Raw genomic sequence first — 18,459 nt, forward strand, 5'->3', positions numbered from 1 at the left:
TGTTGCTGATCAAAGATCATATGGAATTTATATATTGATCGATGATTGCCTAACAAAATTATCATAAAATTATGAAAATTATAAATTATAACTTAAAATAGCACATGAATGTGCAGCTTTGTTTTGTTAATGACAATTAATGCTAATATTTAGTTTTAATTTTAAATTTACGATTAAAATTTGTATTGCAAATAAAAAATTGATAACAATTTTTTTTCAACTTTAAAAGGAAATTGATTTTTTTTTTTATATGTGTTTTCTTTTTTGGAAGAGAAGGGGAGATTTAATTTTTTTTTTTTTTTTTTTTTTTTTTTTTATTCATAAATTTATAATTATATTGGGTCATTTTGAATGCTTAAACTTTCAATATTTAATATCTCTTATCGTCATACTAATTTAAGCATGATAGAATCTTAATTTAAATGAAGAAATTATCATAAATAGAAAAGAAGAACTATCATGTATAATGATGATGATAATAATTAATAATAATACTAATAATAATAATAAGAATAATGAAAATAGTAATAATAGTGGTAATAATAATAATAATAATATTAATAGTAATAATAGTAATAATAAAGATAAGAAAAAAAAGAGCTTTTTTGACTGCTTTCCTATCATTTATATGTTAAACCAGGTAATCTCGAAGAAAAACATAAGTAAAAGCACTTTCGAAATATCAAAACAGAAACAAAAACAAAAAACGATACGTTTTTTTAAGGAAAAAAAATACATTTAAAAATGATTTTATCAATGATTTATATTATATATATACATTATTCATTAATGAAATTTATAATTATTTAATTAATTAGTAATCGAATACTGCTATAGCAATTATAACTCAAAAAAAAATCGATTAGTTCACGAAAATATGTGACTGAACTGCTTGATATCAAGTAATTATGATCAATTGTTTAATTTTATCTAATAACTAATTTTAGAATAAGCTTAAAATCTTTTAAAAGGTGAAAATTTGGCTTTATTGCTTAATAATATTTCGTCTTATATGCTTGTTTTATACATTATTATTATTATTATTATTATTATTATTATTATTATTATTATTATTATTATTATTATTATTATTATTATTATTATTATTATTATTATTATTATTATTATTATTATTATTATTATTATTATTATTATTATTATTATTATTATTATAAATACTACTGCTACTAATATTCTTGCTATCAGGTTCTATTACTCATTTTTAAAAAAATATTATTTAAGAAAAATAAATTCTATATTTTATAATGTTGAAAAGTTGAGTGTTAAAATGAGTCAAAATAAAAACAACCTCAATGGCTTTTTCTCCTTTTTCTCTTATTATATGACAATTTGGCTGATTGTTGCTTGGATGCTAATATTATATTTCAACTGAGTGTTACTTACTTTACTAATTATTAAGACAGCAAGGAGAGAGAGAGAGAGAGAGAGAGAGAGAGAGAGAGAGAGAGAGAAATGAAGGAAAGATGAAAGCAAACTAAATTGTAATATCTTCAAAATCTTTTCAAACTTAAAACCAATAGCTGTAAATGCAAGCTGCAAGACAGAATGAGCAACAGACGCCGCTCAGCTGGTTATACCGAGAAGATAAAATGCGCTCTAAACGCATTGACAAGTAAGGTTAATAAAATAATTAAATAATTTACTTAACAATTTACCCAAGCAAAAAAGAGAAATTACTCTTTAAAAGAAGTAAGTTATGATTTAATTATTATAAAATGTTTGTTATAATTATTTAATTTGAAGAAAAAATGAAAGAACCTAATTGTGCTATTAATTTTGAAAATTTTCTCAAATTTACATTTTTAGATAAATTTACCAAAGTTTCTTGCATTCATATATTATTATGAGTTGTGCAAATATAGCTATATTAATAGAGAGAGAAAGAAAGAGAGAAAAGAAAATGTTCTCATTTCAAAATTCAAATTTTAGATAGCAATCTGTGTGCTTGATAAATTTGAAAATTTTTAAACAAAATATTAGCTTTGAAATTGCCTATTCTAATTTTGATTTCTTAATTTTTGATTTAAAAAATTTTATGACCATTCATTTTTCTTAATTAGCATAAAAGAAGAGCAAAAGTAATAATAAAAAATTATAATATTCGATGGGCAATTTTCTTCTTGGAAATTATCATTAAAAAATGATTGGAAAAAAATTTTTTTCATATATTTGTTTTAAAAAATTATTAAAATTTGCATTTCAAAATTATAAATTAAATTTTTGTCCAATTTCAGTGCTATTTTTTTGCAAAAAATACTTGATAGTTCAGAAAAAAAAAAAGGAAAAAATTTTAATTTGAAATGAAAACTTTGATTTAGAAAAAAAAAAGGAGGAGCAATAATATGTAATTGCTTTTATTCCTATTTGCATTTTATTTCCATTTTAAAAACTTTCAAACTTTGCTCATTCATTTTTCACAACAATAAAAGTGACCGAAAAATTTTCAAAAAGTTGTAAAATTAAACTTTTAAAATTCAAACTTTGTTCTTTTCAGCTTTAAATATAATTTATTACAATGTATAGTTATATTCATAAAGGGAGGGTTTTTTTTTTTTTTGTTCAAGTAAACAAGCAGTTGTTTCTAGAAGTTTTTCTGCCTGTTTTCTTCTTTTTTTCGTTTTAAAAATTTCATATACTCACATTTTTTTTTTTGTTATTTACTTATCTTATACTTATTTACAGTTTATTTATCTTATTTTAACTGTTAAATGTTAACTTATTTATATATTTATCAATTTAAAAAAAAAAAAAAAAATTTAGATAATGTTAGTCAAAAGTTTTGCTTAATAGAATAAAATCAAATGTATGATAATTCATATGAAATTTAATTAAGCCTAAATTAATTAATCTAATCTATTGATACACTGCTGATATGAGTGAGATAGAATAAGTTATCCATTTTATTAATATAGCTTTTCAAATGCTTATTTTATGTGATATTTTAAGTGAATTAGCCAAATAATAATAATAATAATAACAGTAATAATAATAATAGTAATATTAATAATAATGATAATAATGATAACAATAGTAATGATAATAATAACAATAGACTATTGGTAACAGTAATAATATAAAGTAATAATCATTATTAAATAACCCTCATCACTCTACTCTTCATCTCTCCATTTAATCTCTCTCTCTCTTTTTTTTTCTTTCTCTTTCTCCTTCTTTTTCCTCAATTTTTATTATCACCCATAAAGATAAGTAATGAAAGATTAATTTTTTAAGGGAATTATTTCTTTTACAAAGTATAAATCCTACTTCAATTTTAATGGACTAATATTTCCTTTAATTTAGTACTAAAATAATTTTGTATTTAAAAATTTTTATTTGCAGTATATAAAAATAAATAGTAAACAATGTAATGTTTGAAAATTAACAATTTCCAAATCAAAATATTAGTTATTTCTTTGGTCACTTAAGTACTGCTATTTAATTTCATTAGCACAGAATTTAACAAATTTATTATCAATTTCTATAATTTTCTCATTCATTATAATTCAGTAATGATAATAAAGAAAATTTTTACATTTTTAAAATATAACTTTTATAAACTGATGCGATAAAAAATAAATATTCATAATTAATTCATGCAAAATTATACACACTTTACCAAAATGAAAAAAAATAAGTTTGAAAATTTTACTTTAGAACAAAATTAAAACAGCGAACTTAATAAAAGTTGTAATTAGTAACAGTTTTCACTTTATTTCTAAACTTTGAAATTAATTCTAATCGCATATTTTGATAAATTAATTAGATTGTTATGAAAATCGAACAGAATAAAATTCGTCAAAATTTAAACATTGCATCTTATTTACAAACATATATACTAATAAATTAATTTCAAATTATTCCGACCATTTCAATTCTAATTGATTGTCTCAATTATTTAGTTACAATCATCTTAATTTACTCTAATTAATCATCATAAAATTTATCCTAATTAATTAAATCATCTATTCATTAACCATACTTTGAAATAATCAGTTAATCGATTAAATCAGTTAAACAATCACATCTATTTGATCATTTAAAAAAATAAACAAATAAACAATTTCTCAAACAGAATTCAATAATTTTGTAACATTTTTGCTTAAAAAGTAAAAAAGAAAAAGTATTTCTATTTCTAATCTCTCTCGGGAAATTATTGGTTAAGCAATTTATTGCTTTAAAATTTACAAGCATGAATAAGAAGAATGAATTGAAAATTGGATGAAAAAAAAAAAATTTCTAACAAAAATGCTTTAAATTTTTTTTTTTCTCCAAAAACTTTTATCTCCAAGTATATTTTCTTCAATCATAAAAATTTTTTCTTCAATAATAATAGAAAAAAAAAAAGGAAGAAAAAAGAAAGAATTTTTAAATAGTCACAAGTTGGTTATTTTCTTTTTAACTGCTACATCAGTATAACATTTTTGAAATTTTTTCAAATTTATCATTTTGACAAATTTTTTGAAATAAAAAAAACTCTTTTTTAAGACTTATATGTCTATGTTATCTAATATTTTGCTATTTTATTTAAGAATTATTATAGCAATTATTGTCTCCTTTTTTTTTTAAAAAATTGTTTTCATTAATTTTGAACAATTACTTTACTTTACTTACAAATTATTGCAGTAATTAATTTTTTTTTTAATATTGTTGTCAATTTTGTAATGTATTTATATTTGATAATAAATTTTTTTCTATTTTATAATTTCAGAAAGCGATATGGAAGTGATTAAACATTATGAACAAATATCAATTCGACCTAATTTGAGCTCTGTATCATTTTGCATAAATCATCTTTCCATACTATTTTTTTTTTTTATTTTTATAGCTAATATCAACCTTTAATACCTGTATAAAGTTTTTTTTTAATCTTTTTAAATTTATACCAAAAAAAAGAAGAAGCATATCATATAATAATTTTATTAATAATTAAATATCCTCTAATATTTTTTTCTCAAGCAGAAGCAGAAATTAAATTATTAAATAAAATACAGGTAAATGATGTAGAAAATATATTAGTAGAATAAAATATATGATTATTAATATTGTTTAATAAAGTAAATAAATAAATATTAATGAAAACATAAATATTTGTATTTAATCAATTTCTATTTTATAATTTTACTCAATTTAAAAATTTACATACGAAATTATTTTTGATATGAAGAAAATACGAAATATTTTAAAATAATACTTTTTCTTCTTAACGTTTAAATTTATCTAAAAATTAGTAATAAAAATTTCATAAAAAGAAAGAAAAAAAGAGAATGAATGGATGAATTTCAGATTTTACCAGGACAACATTTTACAGCTAGTGAATTACGAGCTCTTTATAGAGCATTTAAGGATACGTTACCTATTTGTCGAGATTCATTCCGTGATATATATGCTAATATTTTTCCTCACGGTGATGCTGAACAATTTGCTGATTTGATATTTGATAGTATCGTACGTCAACAAGCCGAATGTGTTACGTTTACGGTAATTTATTTTTGCGTCAACATGCTGGATGATTTTAGACTTACTTATTTATTGTTAACTTGTGTAATATTTCATTTTACTATGCAAATACTTTTTTGATGATTTACATTTTTAATTGTAATTGCAGGACTTCGTTGGTGTATGCTCAACTTTGCTCAGGGGAACAGTAGAAGAAAAATTAAATTGGATCTACAAATTATATGATCCGAGAAATACCGGTAAAATTGGATGGGAACGAATTTTTAGGATTATCACCGCTATTGATGACTTAATTGGTTAGAGTTTGAGAAAAAAGAAAAATTTCTTTTTAATGAGAAAACATAGATTTGCAAAGGATTGATAATATTTTGCTTTCATATGATATAACATAACTGTAGCAGTTTATTTTTAGCAATTAGAAAATATTCAAAATTAAATTATACAATGTCAATAATATCAAAAGGAAAAATACAATTTAGGAACCAAAGCAATTCCAATAGTATCACCGGAACAGCGAGTAGAACAAGCTAGACAAATTATACAGGTAGACATGCACTGCTACATATTTATCGTAATTTATTTTAAATTCCGTAAAATATCTTTAAAAAAAGATTTAACTTTTGCTTCAATAATATTGAACAACAGAAATAGAGTTGACCATCCTGTTACACTGCTGAAAATTAGCTTTCGATTTAGCTTAGATCAAGAAGAGATTCTAAAAAAAAAAAATATTCAAATTCTCTGATTCTTTAATTTTTTCAGAAGTTTGATCACGAAAATAAGGGTTGGATATCACGGGAAGATTTTATGATAGTGTGCAGCCAAGATGAACGTATTCTCCAGTCAATTTCAACACTCTGCTCATCAATTATGATAAAATAGCAGATAGTATGCCAGGAAAATAAAAATGAAATAATAAAATGTTTACAAGAATCATACTGACAATCAACATTTAGAAAAAAAAATGGATAAAAACAAAGAAATTAAGAAACTTTAGCATTCAAGCAAATTATAGGTTTAGCCAAGCTTTTAGACTACATAATAACAGAATAATTGCGTTTCGTCCTGCTTATGAATATCAAATAATTTACAAATAACGTAATTATAGAAAAGTGAGAAACAAAATGTGACTCAAATTTATGGTTCAAAATAATACCATAATCTACGTGTTGCCTTTTCTGCTGTCCTTCAGAACCGTAAACAACTTTTTTGCAGTTGATGCTGTTGTACTTTCAACGTCTTTTGTCAGCTATAAATATCAATATTATCTGCAGTATATTCGTTTCATAAAAGCTGAACAATTTATTCAGGTCAGCATAAAATAAGTTCAAACAAATTGATGGTATGTTGTCATCTATATCAATTTTCCACCGTTTTAGTCTTTTGCTAATAAATGGTCAGCTTAATTCAGTCAAACATGCTATATCATAAGAATAAATATATAATAAGTAATAAAAAAAATGAACATAAAAAATTTAAAAAAATCTATATTTACCATTTCACGAAATCGAGCTCTTGCTTCTGCGATATTCTCTTGAGGTATTAAAGAATATTTGAATCTAAAAAAGAACTTATAAGATATGAGATATAAAAGTAAAAGAGATAAAAAAAAAAAAAAAATAATCAGCCCAAATCTCAGAACATCTTTCTATCAAAAGAAACATAATAGCTCATACTTTTCCTGCTCATTTCTTAATTCTTTTTCCTTATTCTTGATCTCCTGCAAAAGAGCAAATCGTTCCTCCGATATCACCGTGCTCAAATTAAGAACACTGGTAGAACTTACATCCTGAAAGGAAGACGGCAAGATATATTACAAGTTACTGAAACCCTCAAAAGATTAAAAAAAGTAAGGATTCTAGAGAAACTATAAAACTAAACCTGCTAAATTTAATTTCCGTTTATCTGTCTAAATTAATTCTCTTTCACAGATAAACTAACAAGGAAATGTAATATTACAATATACCTGTTTTTTGTTTTCTTCATCCACTACTAGTTCAAACGATTCAGCTTCCGAGATGCTAGCATTGAGTGTACTAATTTCGTCCTGATATAAAAAAATTACAAAACTAGTTTTTTTTTAAGTTTTTGGATCACAAAAAAATAAAATAGAAAGAAAAAATCCCAGTAATGTACTAACCCAATCAGCAGTAGATAATGACTTGTCAGCGTCGTAGTTTCCGAATTTCTGCAAAAACTCATCAAAACATAAAGTGCAATCACAAATGGACAGAGCCATAAAATCAATAAGATAATTTCATACTATTATTGAGATTCGGTCATACTTTTACAAAGATGATTCACATCTAAAATGATTTTCTAAAACTTTGAATTAAATTTTGAAATACAAGAAACTAAATGAAATATACCGCTGTATATTCGCGCTTTAGTGTTGTAAGTTCTGCCATGATCTTCAATTTTTTGTCGGGCAAAATTGCAAAAAGTCGTCCAGCGCTACAAAAAAATTATTGATTACGCTCACTAGTTGTAAAAAACTGTTAATACTACAATATACTCACCTGTTCTCGAAATTTTCATCACACAGCAAGGGTTTAAAGTCAACAAAAGTTTCCCCATCGACCCACTGCCCTGAAAAAATTCAATTTACTAAAAAATTGCCTAACAAAAAAATTTAACATTAAAAAACCAGGTACAAATGATTCATTTTAAAAGTAAGCAAACAACTAGAAACAGTTATTCTAAAAAATCAAAAATTAATATCCCTTTTGAGTAATTTCTGTTCTGTTTTTTGTAAGAGTTAGAAAAAATTATTAATTATGAATTAAATTATTAAATTATTAATCAAAATTATTAATTAAAAAATTATAAAGAAAAAATTATAAATCTGTTCGTTCAGAAGCTGCTAATACTACTGCATACCCACCGTTGGAAGATGACTACTATCTTCTGTTCTAATTGATTTTACTTTATCTTCGTCAGATCACATTTCTACTGTAAGCAGTTAACCATTATCAGTACCTCTGGAAACTATGCGTTAGCAATATTTTTTTAGAAAAACCGAACTTAAACTTACTTACACTTTTACATGAGGATGTGTTTCACTTATTAATCAAAACTTACAAATTTTCTGGACGAAATATCGTGTAGCATCGAAGCATTCAGAATCAGTAAAAAGAATAATATTATCATCATGACGCACAAAGGAGAACAAATTCGTTGGTTCATTAGTATACAATAAGGACTGGTCACTAGTAATGTCTCGTGATGTTCCCTCTTTCCTACAAGCCCGTGTAAATTAATTGAAACGTTATGAAAATTACAGAAGAATATTTTGCACTAGGTTTTAACTCACGTAAATATGAAATTTTGAGCGAAAGCAGCTTCGATAAACAGATTTTCCTTATCAACCACTGATTGCTTTTGTGTTTCTATCGCTGAAGTTTGTATTATATCTGGGAATTCAGAAATAATATTGATAATTGCCGTAGAAATTTCACCTTTAGGATATTTATTCTGAAATTTGATCGTTTCATCATATCAGATCGAATATAAAATAGTGTAGCATTAAATAGTCTTAAATGAAGATAACATATTCCAGACAAGAGTACTGTAAAAGTTCGCATTTAGCGCTACACTAATAACCTCAATATTGACAACGTTAACTTTGTTGGCGATAACTCTGCGTAATAACTAAATTAGTTATTAAAAAAAACAAACCAATTGAATAAAATCATCTTTCAAAACGATCTTACTACAATATTTGAATACGGATTGAATATCACCAGCTCCAAGCCAACCATACACTTCACTAAAAATATGCCCATTATTTAATTTGAGTAATTTAAATAATATATATACATATATATATATATATATATCTGTAGCTCCATTTTATTATTACTAATTTCTTATCGCGTAGAAAACTTCTGCGCATTCATTTCAAAAGGTTTTCCAAAAGGTTAAATAGATCGGCTATTAAACATAAATATGTATAAATTTTTGTAAGAAAGTAATCTACAAAAGTATATCTAAGAAATTTACTAAAAACATATTCAACAATTAATTTAAAGAATTTATGAACTATATTACAAAAAAATTCGGCATCTAGTATTTAGTTCCTAATGTTTCTAATTCATATCACCTACGCTTTTTTCATCATGTTAGCTTTGTTCACTCGTTTAACATTTGCATGAGCTCCAATTATTGATAACAATTCAGAAACATTCTCTGAAAAAGATGTATACATTTATGATTGAACAAAAGGAAGGAAGGAAGAACAGTAGAAATGAATTTTGGATTAAATTTATTTTATGTTTCACAATTTCATAATATCTGATTACTAAAACATCATTTTGATCTTAGCAATAATTTCTAGCTATGATGATCCTAAGTAAAATAATAACAATAATAATAATAATAAAGATTGAAAATTTTGCGTCGTGATGGATTGATCGGTTGAAATCGCGGAATAATCGTTGTGACAGCATCATGTTTAGTCTTTGAAATTCGTTTCGTCCCTCTTCTCTTCTTTGGCATTTTCTTAAAATATCACTTTAAATAAACTTTAAATAAATAATCAAATTAAATAAAATTTATTTAATGAACTAATTTAATCAAATTAATTAATTACTAAATTAATTAAATTAAACCTAACTTAGAAACTTTCTATCCAAATTTATATGTTCGCGCCGAACTTAACAATCTCACGGGCCAAATATGCAAATTTATATCCCAGCTAAACATTTTGGTAATATTTATAAATGAAAAATAAGAATGATGAAAAAATGCGAATAATTATTCAAAAAAAAAAAAAGAAAAATTGGTTGTCAAGTTTATATCCAAGAAGAAAATGTATGATCAAAAAAACAAAAGATTTTCTTTCTTTCTTTTCTTTTTGAATAATTACTTTTATTGAAATATTAAATATATTTGATTATTTTTGGCATAAAATTGAATTAAACAATTATTTAAATTGATAACTTTTAAAATTTCATTTCATTTGAAAATAAAATTAATAATATCAACTTTTTTCCCTTTATTTTCTGGTGAAAAAAATGGATAAATTGATGAATGTATGGTAGAATAGTTGGATAAACTATGACTGTATTTGTAACTTTCCGGTTAGATATGGATTTTACTTTCCGGTTAAACATAAAACTGTATGCATATGATTGCAAATTTTTTAATATTTGAAATTATGATATAATTTTGGATTGGATTGAAAAATAAATGTGTTGTAATTTTACAAACAGATACAAATTATATTATATTTTTCATATTGAATTAATTTATAATTACATGAAAAAATTTGTAAACATTTTATATTATTATTTTAGTCGATTTTTAGAAGTCTAAAAGAATTTATAAATAGTAAATAAATTTACTGAAAATGTGTTAATAATTTTATAGTTTTTGGCAATTTTTTTTTTTTTTTTTGTTTTATTTATTTTTTTATAAATTAATGGTAATTTATTATTGATCATTTAGTAATAGCAATTTTAGTACTATGTTATTGTCTATGTATTTATGAAAGAAATTGTGCATAAACAATGTTATAATGACTAGGTTAGGTCAAAGGTCAACAAGCAAACTTATATTAGCAAGGTTAGGTCGAAGGTCAATAAGTAAACTTTTCCGTTTGTATGTTTTATTATTGGAAATAGCTCAGTCGATATATTCGATGTATCATTAACTGGTAGATAAATTAGTTTGCTAAGTTTATTTAATTTTTTTGTTTAAATTTCATAAAATATTTTTAGTATGAGAATGATTTGAAATTTTTAGATTTGACATTTTTAAATTATTAATTTTTACAATTTTTGCATTTTTTTTCTCAACCAATTGAAATTTTTATTTATCAATTGAAAATTATTAGTGAAATAAATTTTATAAATTGATACAAAAGAAAAAAAAAATTTTTTTTTTTAGTTTAGCAAATATTTTGAATAATTAAATAAAAATTAATAATCAAATTATTTAATTAATTTATTGTTTTTTTTTTTCTTTTTGCTACTTTCTAATTGAAAAATTTTTGAAAATTTTTATTATTTTCTTCCATTTTTTTTTCTCTCAAAAGTTTTATTATTATTTAATTCTTTTGGACTTTGTTGTTTTTGTTTATTTATTTATCTTTTTTTTTTTTGTTTATTATTATATTTTTAATAGCTTTTTTTTTTAGGTTAGCTATTTGCTTTTTTTTTTTAATTATTGCATTTTATTAGCAAATTATTGCATACTATATTCGTTATTAAACAGAAATAATAATTGAAAAATTTCAATAAACTTTTTTTTTTTTTTTTTTTTCAGAATGTTCCGATTTTGGTTTACAATTTTATTTATTCTTTTAACATTTGCTAATTTAATAAGAACATATCGAGTTGAACGTATGATACAGTCAACAGCTATTCGTGGTAAATTTATTTGTGGTCAAAAACCGGCAATTGGCGTACGAATAAAATTATTTGAATTGGATAATAATCTTATAAATCAACCAATTACAACTGATGAATATATGCTAAGTAATTATTTTTTATATTTTAAATTTATATATAAAAAAAAATGAAGTTCTTGAAATGTTATTATTTACATAGAATAAAAGTTAAAAAAAACAAAAAAAAAAAACAAAAAACAAAACAAAAAATAATAATAAAACAAATGAAAAAATTGCTCAAAAAAATTTTGTAAAATTTTTTTTAAATTATAATTTTTTTTTTAATTTTATTGAAATCTTCAGCAATAAATCCAGATGATGTCTTAAATGAAACATATACCGATGAAGATGGACAATTCTTTATACATGGTACAACAGTTGAAGTTAGTCAAATTCAACCAATCTTAAAAGTTTACCACAATTGTCTGCATGATGGATTGGTTAGTGCTATTAAAAAATAACAAAAAAAAAATAAATAAATAAATAAAATGTTTGTCACATAGTCAGAATTTAATAATTAAACATTCTTAATTTAATTACTTGTTAAAATAGATAATTGAATTAATTATGAATTTGTTTTCTAGCATTTTTATTACAGCCTGGATTTCGAAAAATTCATTTCGTGGTACCATATCATTTCACTAATTATGGTATCCATGCTGAAAAAGTTTTAGATTTGGGCATTTTTAATTTGGAAGCAATACTACCTGTGAGTGTGTATTAATTAATTAATTATAATTTCAGATTAATTACATTAAATAATTATAATTTGAATATTTAACAAATGAAATTTGTTAATTTTTGACTAATTCAATATTTATTAGTTTTGATTTGTCGTTGATTTTTGAGGCACTCAAGGTAGTAATTAAAACAAAAAAAAGAAAAGCAATTACTACTATTTGAAAAAAAAATTTAAAGTGATAAAACAAAATTTTGAACAAATTAATGAATTACTACACTTGTATCGAAAATTATTTATCAAAATTATTTACCGTATAAATATTGAAATTATTTAATTTAAGAATTGAAACTTTTCATTGCATTTTCTAATTCAGATACTAATTTCAGGATGAACAACACGAGAGTTACGTATCATAATGTTGATTTATTGCAATCTCATTGTTATTTTGAATTATTTAATAAGACATAATTAAATAAATTTTAAATTTGAATTAAGTTATATTATTTTAACATTTTTGATACTTTTAAAATTCATCAAAAAATGCTGATCAGACTTTTTTGTACTTATTTTTCAGATTATTACTAGGTCAAAGTTCAATTTTTTTCCTTTAAAATCGCAACAACTTTTTGTTTTACACATTTGTTATGTCTATTCTTATCACACTTAAATTTTTTAAAAGAAATAAAATTTTTTACCAATTATTGTCTTTTTCATCTTATTTCATATGTTTTTCTATTCCTATTTATTTTATTATAAAATTTGTTTATCAGTTTTTTTACTTTTTCCTTACTATTTATAAATTTTTTCTTTTTTGAAAAAAAGAAAATTTTATTTTAAATTGCCATTTCTTCGCTTTTTTTGAATAATTTTTGAATGAAAGAAATGGAATAATAATTATTATATTTGATATAAATAATTAATATAAACAAATTTTAGTGGTATTTTTTATGAAAATATTTTAGAGAATTATGCTACAATTATTATTATTACTATTATTTTGGCTATTAGCAAATTTTCAACTATTAGAAAGTCGAATGCAAGCGGTAAAAATTCGAGGAATTTTTCAATGTGGCGCTGAAATTCCACATAATGCAACAATTGAATTATGGGATGAAGATGAACCATTGATAAATTTTGTTCATGAATTTTTCAATCAGAAAAAAGGTAGGAAATTTCCTAAAATTAAAAAAGAAAAAAAAATAATAAAATTTAAAAGATATTTCATTGTATTATTTCAATATAAACTATTGAAGTGAAAAAAAAAATATTTTATTACAATTACATCAATTTAATATCAAATGGAAATGTGACAATTATTTTGGTTAAATGTTATGATAATTTGAAAAAATTTTCAACTTATTTAATGAAAAATTAAATTTGGATGAATGAATTAACAAACAAAATAAAAAAATGCTAATTTGGAAAGATTTTTTTAAAAAATAAGGAAATCCATTTTTAATTTTTAATTTTTTAAATTTATATTTCATTTTTAAATTAATAATTCTTTGATATGATAATTTTAAGGTATTAATCCAGATGATAAACTGTTCACAACACATCCAAATACTGATGGAAGTTTTGAAATTAGTGCTATGCATGAAGAATTAACAAAATTAAGTTTATATATGGTTGTGTATCATCAATGTGAACATTTATTTCATTTCAAATATAATCAATTTAAGGATAGAGAGGTTAGATATTATTTTATTTTTTATAATTTAACAACAAAACTTATTTTATGGTTCTCTCCACTAAACATTTTTATTTATCTTAAATTATCAAATTATTTAAAAAATTCAATATTTAATTCTTTAATTTCAAGTAATTGTTTAGTTATTTATTGATTTTATCTAATTTTTTATTTTTAATTATTTAGTTCTTTATTTTATAACTTGTAATCGCTTTAATTAATTGTTTATTATTTATTGATTTTATCTAATTTCAAAAATGATCAATAAATTGGTAATACAATAATTATGTCATTTAATAATACTTTAAGAAACAGTTAACCAATACAAAATGCATAAATTTTTTTTTCAAATATAAATCGAATTGTTAAAATTGAATTTTAATTATTAATAAAATTTAGTGATAAAGCAATAATAGTTTTTTATTTTTTATTTTATTATTATTTTTTTTTTACTTTTGATTTTTTACAGTTTCAAAGATGGAGACGATTCATATTTCGTATACCAGGACAATACGTAAATGATGGTGAAGAAGCTATAAAAGTCTTCGACCTGGGTACCTGGAATTTACAATTTAAATTTATGGTAATTTGTGGTATTTCAATTTATTTAAATAATTTTACTCAAATTTTGATCATTTTTCCATGGTTCTATGCTAAATTTGTTTATAATTCAAATATAATTTTTTCAAAAATTAATTTAACAGAGTGATACAATCAATTCAAAATCAAATTTGATTTGATTAATAAGTGAGCAGATGAAATAAATGAAATAAAAGTGGTGACAATAAAATAAATGAAGTAAGTGGTGACAATGACATAAATGAAGTAAAAGTGGTGACAGTGAAATAAATGGTGACAATAAGTTAATCAGATAAGATAAAGCTATACAAATGGAAACAATAATCATGACAAAAAAAGTAGTAGATTAAATAGATAATTGATTAGTGATATTAGATAATTGATTACTGATCACGTGTTACGTCACACGTACTCTGTTATGGATCAAGAAAAAAAAATAGAAAAAAAGTATTCTAAAAGTCAATTAAAGATGAAATAATTAGTAATTAATGTGTGTCAAAATAACTTTCAATCTTATAAATTTTACCGTTTTTAAAAGTTTAGGTTAGTTTTTTTGTGAGAGTGTTAATTTAGAAGAAATGTTAAAATTTATTATAATATTATATCAGATAACAAATATCGTTAAATGTATTTTACAGGACGAAGAATTAATTATAAGTTGTGGTGAAACTAATTTTAAACATTGTTTATCCAAGTATCCAGAATATTCACCATATTTAGAACTTTTGTGGAAGAATTTTAATCTTGGAATTTGGTAATGGTAAATTAAAAGTTAAGAATTAAAATGCATAAATTTGAAATGGGATTGGAATTTTCGTTAAACTAATATTTAAGTATTATTGTTTTTATTACTCAATGTCATTATTTCTTTAATAATTGTTTATTTTTAATGAATAATAAATAACTAAAGTACTGAAAATATTGGAAAGTTATGGGAATTTTTTTGCTAATAATATTAGCTATATTTGATTGTTTTTTCTTTTTATTTATATTTAAGAGAAGTCGATTTTACCATATAAAATCGAAAATGAATTATTTGAAAAGTTGGAAAAATAAAGTTATGCATGTTATTATGATGCTTATTTTATGTTAAATTGTTAAAGTTGAAGTAAAACTAAATTAAAGAAAAAAAAAAGAAAAAGAAAAAATTAGTTTTAAAATGTTGCATTGTTACTTATTTAATTCATTCCTTATTTTTTTGTAATAATCAATGAGTAATTTTCAATTGATTTGAATTTTTCACTTTGTTACTAATATTTTAGCATGTGATTTGCATATTAATTAATAATCATAAATGTTTAACTTAATTTTCAAAATGTTTCATATTGTTTGCTGAGGACTTAAGGAATTTGTCAAAGTAATTTTTATGGTTGTAATTTTGGAATGGAATTGGTATAGATAGATGTGTAATAATAATAATAATAATAAATAAATAAATAAATAAATAATGGCAATAATGGCAATAATAAGAATAATATTTAAAATTATAATAAAAATAAATATATTATAATAGTAATGAGTTTGAAACTGCTTAAAAATGAAATATTATATTTAAGTTATATTCCAGAAAAAAATAAATAAAAATTTGTATTGCTAAGCCAAATTTGAAGTAACAGTAATTTTTACTTTAATATACTAACAATTTCAATGTGTTTCGCTTAGTTTTGTTTCAAATAAATAATGCAGTTGAAATTAGAATATATAATCAATTGTTATTGTGAACTTTCTTTTATTATTAATTGTTTCAAATTTCTCGATGTATTATATTGTAAAATTTTAATAACACTTTATATCAGAGTGGTTTTAATTTCAGTAATTTTATTAATTATTAATATAATCAGTTGATTGCCATTTTTACTAACTAATTTTCTTCGCATCGATCATTTTATCAATTTATCAAATTATCACTTTTCTTTATTTGCTATCAGCTAATCATAACTACCATATCAGTATTATCATATCTACATTAAAAGTAATACTAACTTCACGCTGCTATTACATTTTATTTTAATCGCTTATGATTGCATTTAAATATTTAATTTTAAGAATATTCAAATTTGCTAAGTTAAATTTGATAATTGAATTTTGTATAATTCACAATTTATCAAACAAATAATTTTTCTATTAGTTATCAAATCTTTGATTAATTAATTAATCAGATCTATTTTAGCAATGAATATAATTACATTATCCACCTTACTCTTAGCTTTAATTAGCAATACCGATGGTTTCATAAAGCGAAATCACTCATTTGCAATTCAAGGAAAATTTATGTGTGGTGAATACCCATTACATCGGGCAGCAATTGAACTGTGGGAAGATAATCGATCACTGTTAAAATCAATTGTATATATTTTAAGGCAAAAAAGAGGTAACAAAGTTTGTTTACTTTTTACAAATATTATATTTTACTTTTTAATAAAGCAATGAAATTGCTAATTCAAATTATTATTTTAGTGCAAAAAAAAAAAAGAGTAAAGTAAAGTAAAAGATTACTTTATTTGCTATTTGATAAAACAACAAACTTTTATTGTTTTTTTTAATTACTATTATAAATGATAAAGGACCAAATGATGTATATATTGCACGAACAAATACAAATGAATATGGTGAATTTGCAATAAATGGAAGTTATCGAAGTGAATATCAGGTGAATCCATATATTTATGTTTATCATCGATGTGATGCTGATAAATTACCTATCAGTAAGTCTCGACCAACGGTAAGAAAATTTCTCACTTTCTGATACAAATAGTTTCATAGTTTTCATAATTAAAAGTACAAACATTATTTTATAAAATATTATCATTAATTTTTTCAGTTTATATACTAAAATTAAAATTGAAAAAATAAGGAAAGTTGAAAAATTAAATTCAAACTTTTCCTATCTTTATAAGATCTACAAATATTTGTTAAAATAATCAAAATTATTACCTTTCAGTTCAAATTATGGCGTACATTTGTAATAAAAGTACCAGGAAAATACATAAGTAAAGGGAACTATGCATTGCAATTATTTGATTTAGGTGTTTACAATTTACAATTTCAATTTGCAGTAAGTTTTTTTTTTCCTTTTATCAATTTATGATAAAATCGTAGAAAGAAGAAAATTATAATGAAGTTATAAAATCAGCGAAAAAAAAAGAAAACAATTTTTTAAAATCATATAATTTTGAATTAAAATGTATATAATTGTTTGTCTAACAATAATATTTAAAGTTTATTCAGAGACTAAATATTACTTTTTTATTTTATTTAATTGATATAATTTTTTCTTTCGTACATTTCCATTTAATTAAAATCTTTTTAAGCACTCTAACAAATATTTTAGAATCATAGTGCAATAAAGTAATTTCTTGAAATTTCTTCTCATTCTTGCAACAAATTAGATCTAAAAAAAAAATAATTTGATTATATCTGAATGTGAATGATAGTCAATTTTAGCATGAAATATTGATGAATGATAATTAATTTTAGGATGAAATATTGATGAATAATAATTAATTTTAGGATGAAATATTATTGGAAAATTGTAATATGCGTAATGAGTTATACTATAGACGATGTGCTTACAGTATGCCATCACCGTTTCTATCTCGACTTACACATTCTGTTTTCTTCATTCATTAAGTTAATGAT

The 18,459-nt window shown here is 22.2% G+C and overlaps 3 protein-coding genes across 3 annotated transcripts; 2 read left to right on the top strand and 1 right to left on the bottom strand.

Annotated features, from left to right (window-relative positions):
• Positions 1-1,566: 1,566 nt before the first annotated feature.
• Positions 1,567-6,360, top strand: Bma-ncs-4 (Uncharacterized protein; the record flags this gene model as incomplete). The annotated part of the gene is made up of 6 exons (XM_043079478.1): positions 1,567-1,633; positions 4,730-4,791; positions 5,305-5,499; positions 5,627-5,774; positions 5,958-6,022; positions 6,241-6,360. 6 exons carry the CDS (start codon positions 1,567-1,569, stop codon positions 6,358-6,360), a joined length of 657 nt encoding a protein of 218 aa, XP_042935412.1.
• Positions 6,361-6,640: 280 nt separating this feature from the next.
• On the bottom strand, positions 6,641-9,685 carry Bm13015 (Uncharacterized protein; the record flags this gene model as incomplete). Its single annotated transcript, XM_043079479.1, has 11 exons — positions 6,641-6,727; positions 6,974-7,037; positions 7,155-7,267; positions 7,445-7,525; positions 7,619-7,666; positions 7,848-7,932; positions 7,998-8,067; positions 8,560-8,717; positions 8,792-8,952; positions 9,157-9,247; positions 9,585-9,685. The coding sequence occupies 11 exons, from the start codon at positions 9,683-9,685 to the stop codon at positions 6,641-6,643; spliced, it is 1,059 nt and encodes a 352-aa protein (XP_042935413.1).
• Positions 9,686-11,824: 2,139 nt separating this feature from the next.
• On the top strand, positions 11,825-18,450 carry Bma-ttr-37 (Uncharacterized protein; the record flags this gene model as incomplete). Its single annotated transcript, XM_043079480.1, has 10 exons — positions 11,825-11,957; positions 12,173-12,309; positions 12,468-12,578; positions 13,514-13,715; positions 14,076-14,242; positions 14,711-14,795; positions 16,991-17,191; positions 17,385-17,542; positions 17,762-17,875; positions 18,331-18,450. 10 exons carry the CDS (start codon positions 11,825-11,827, stop codon positions 18,448-18,450), a joined length of 1,428 nt encoding a protein of 475 aa, XP_042935414.1.
• Between the last annotated feature and the right edge of the window lie 9 nt (positions 18,451-18,459).

The sequence above is a fragment of the Brugia malayi genome (assembly GCF_000002995.4).
Source record: "Brugia malayi strain FR3 genome assembly, contig: Bm_v4_Chr2_contig_001, whole genome shotgun sequence".
In the NCBI taxonomy this organism is placed as follows: Eukaryota; Metazoa; Nematoda; class Chromadorea; order Rhabditida; family Onchocercidae; genus Brugia; species Brugia malayi.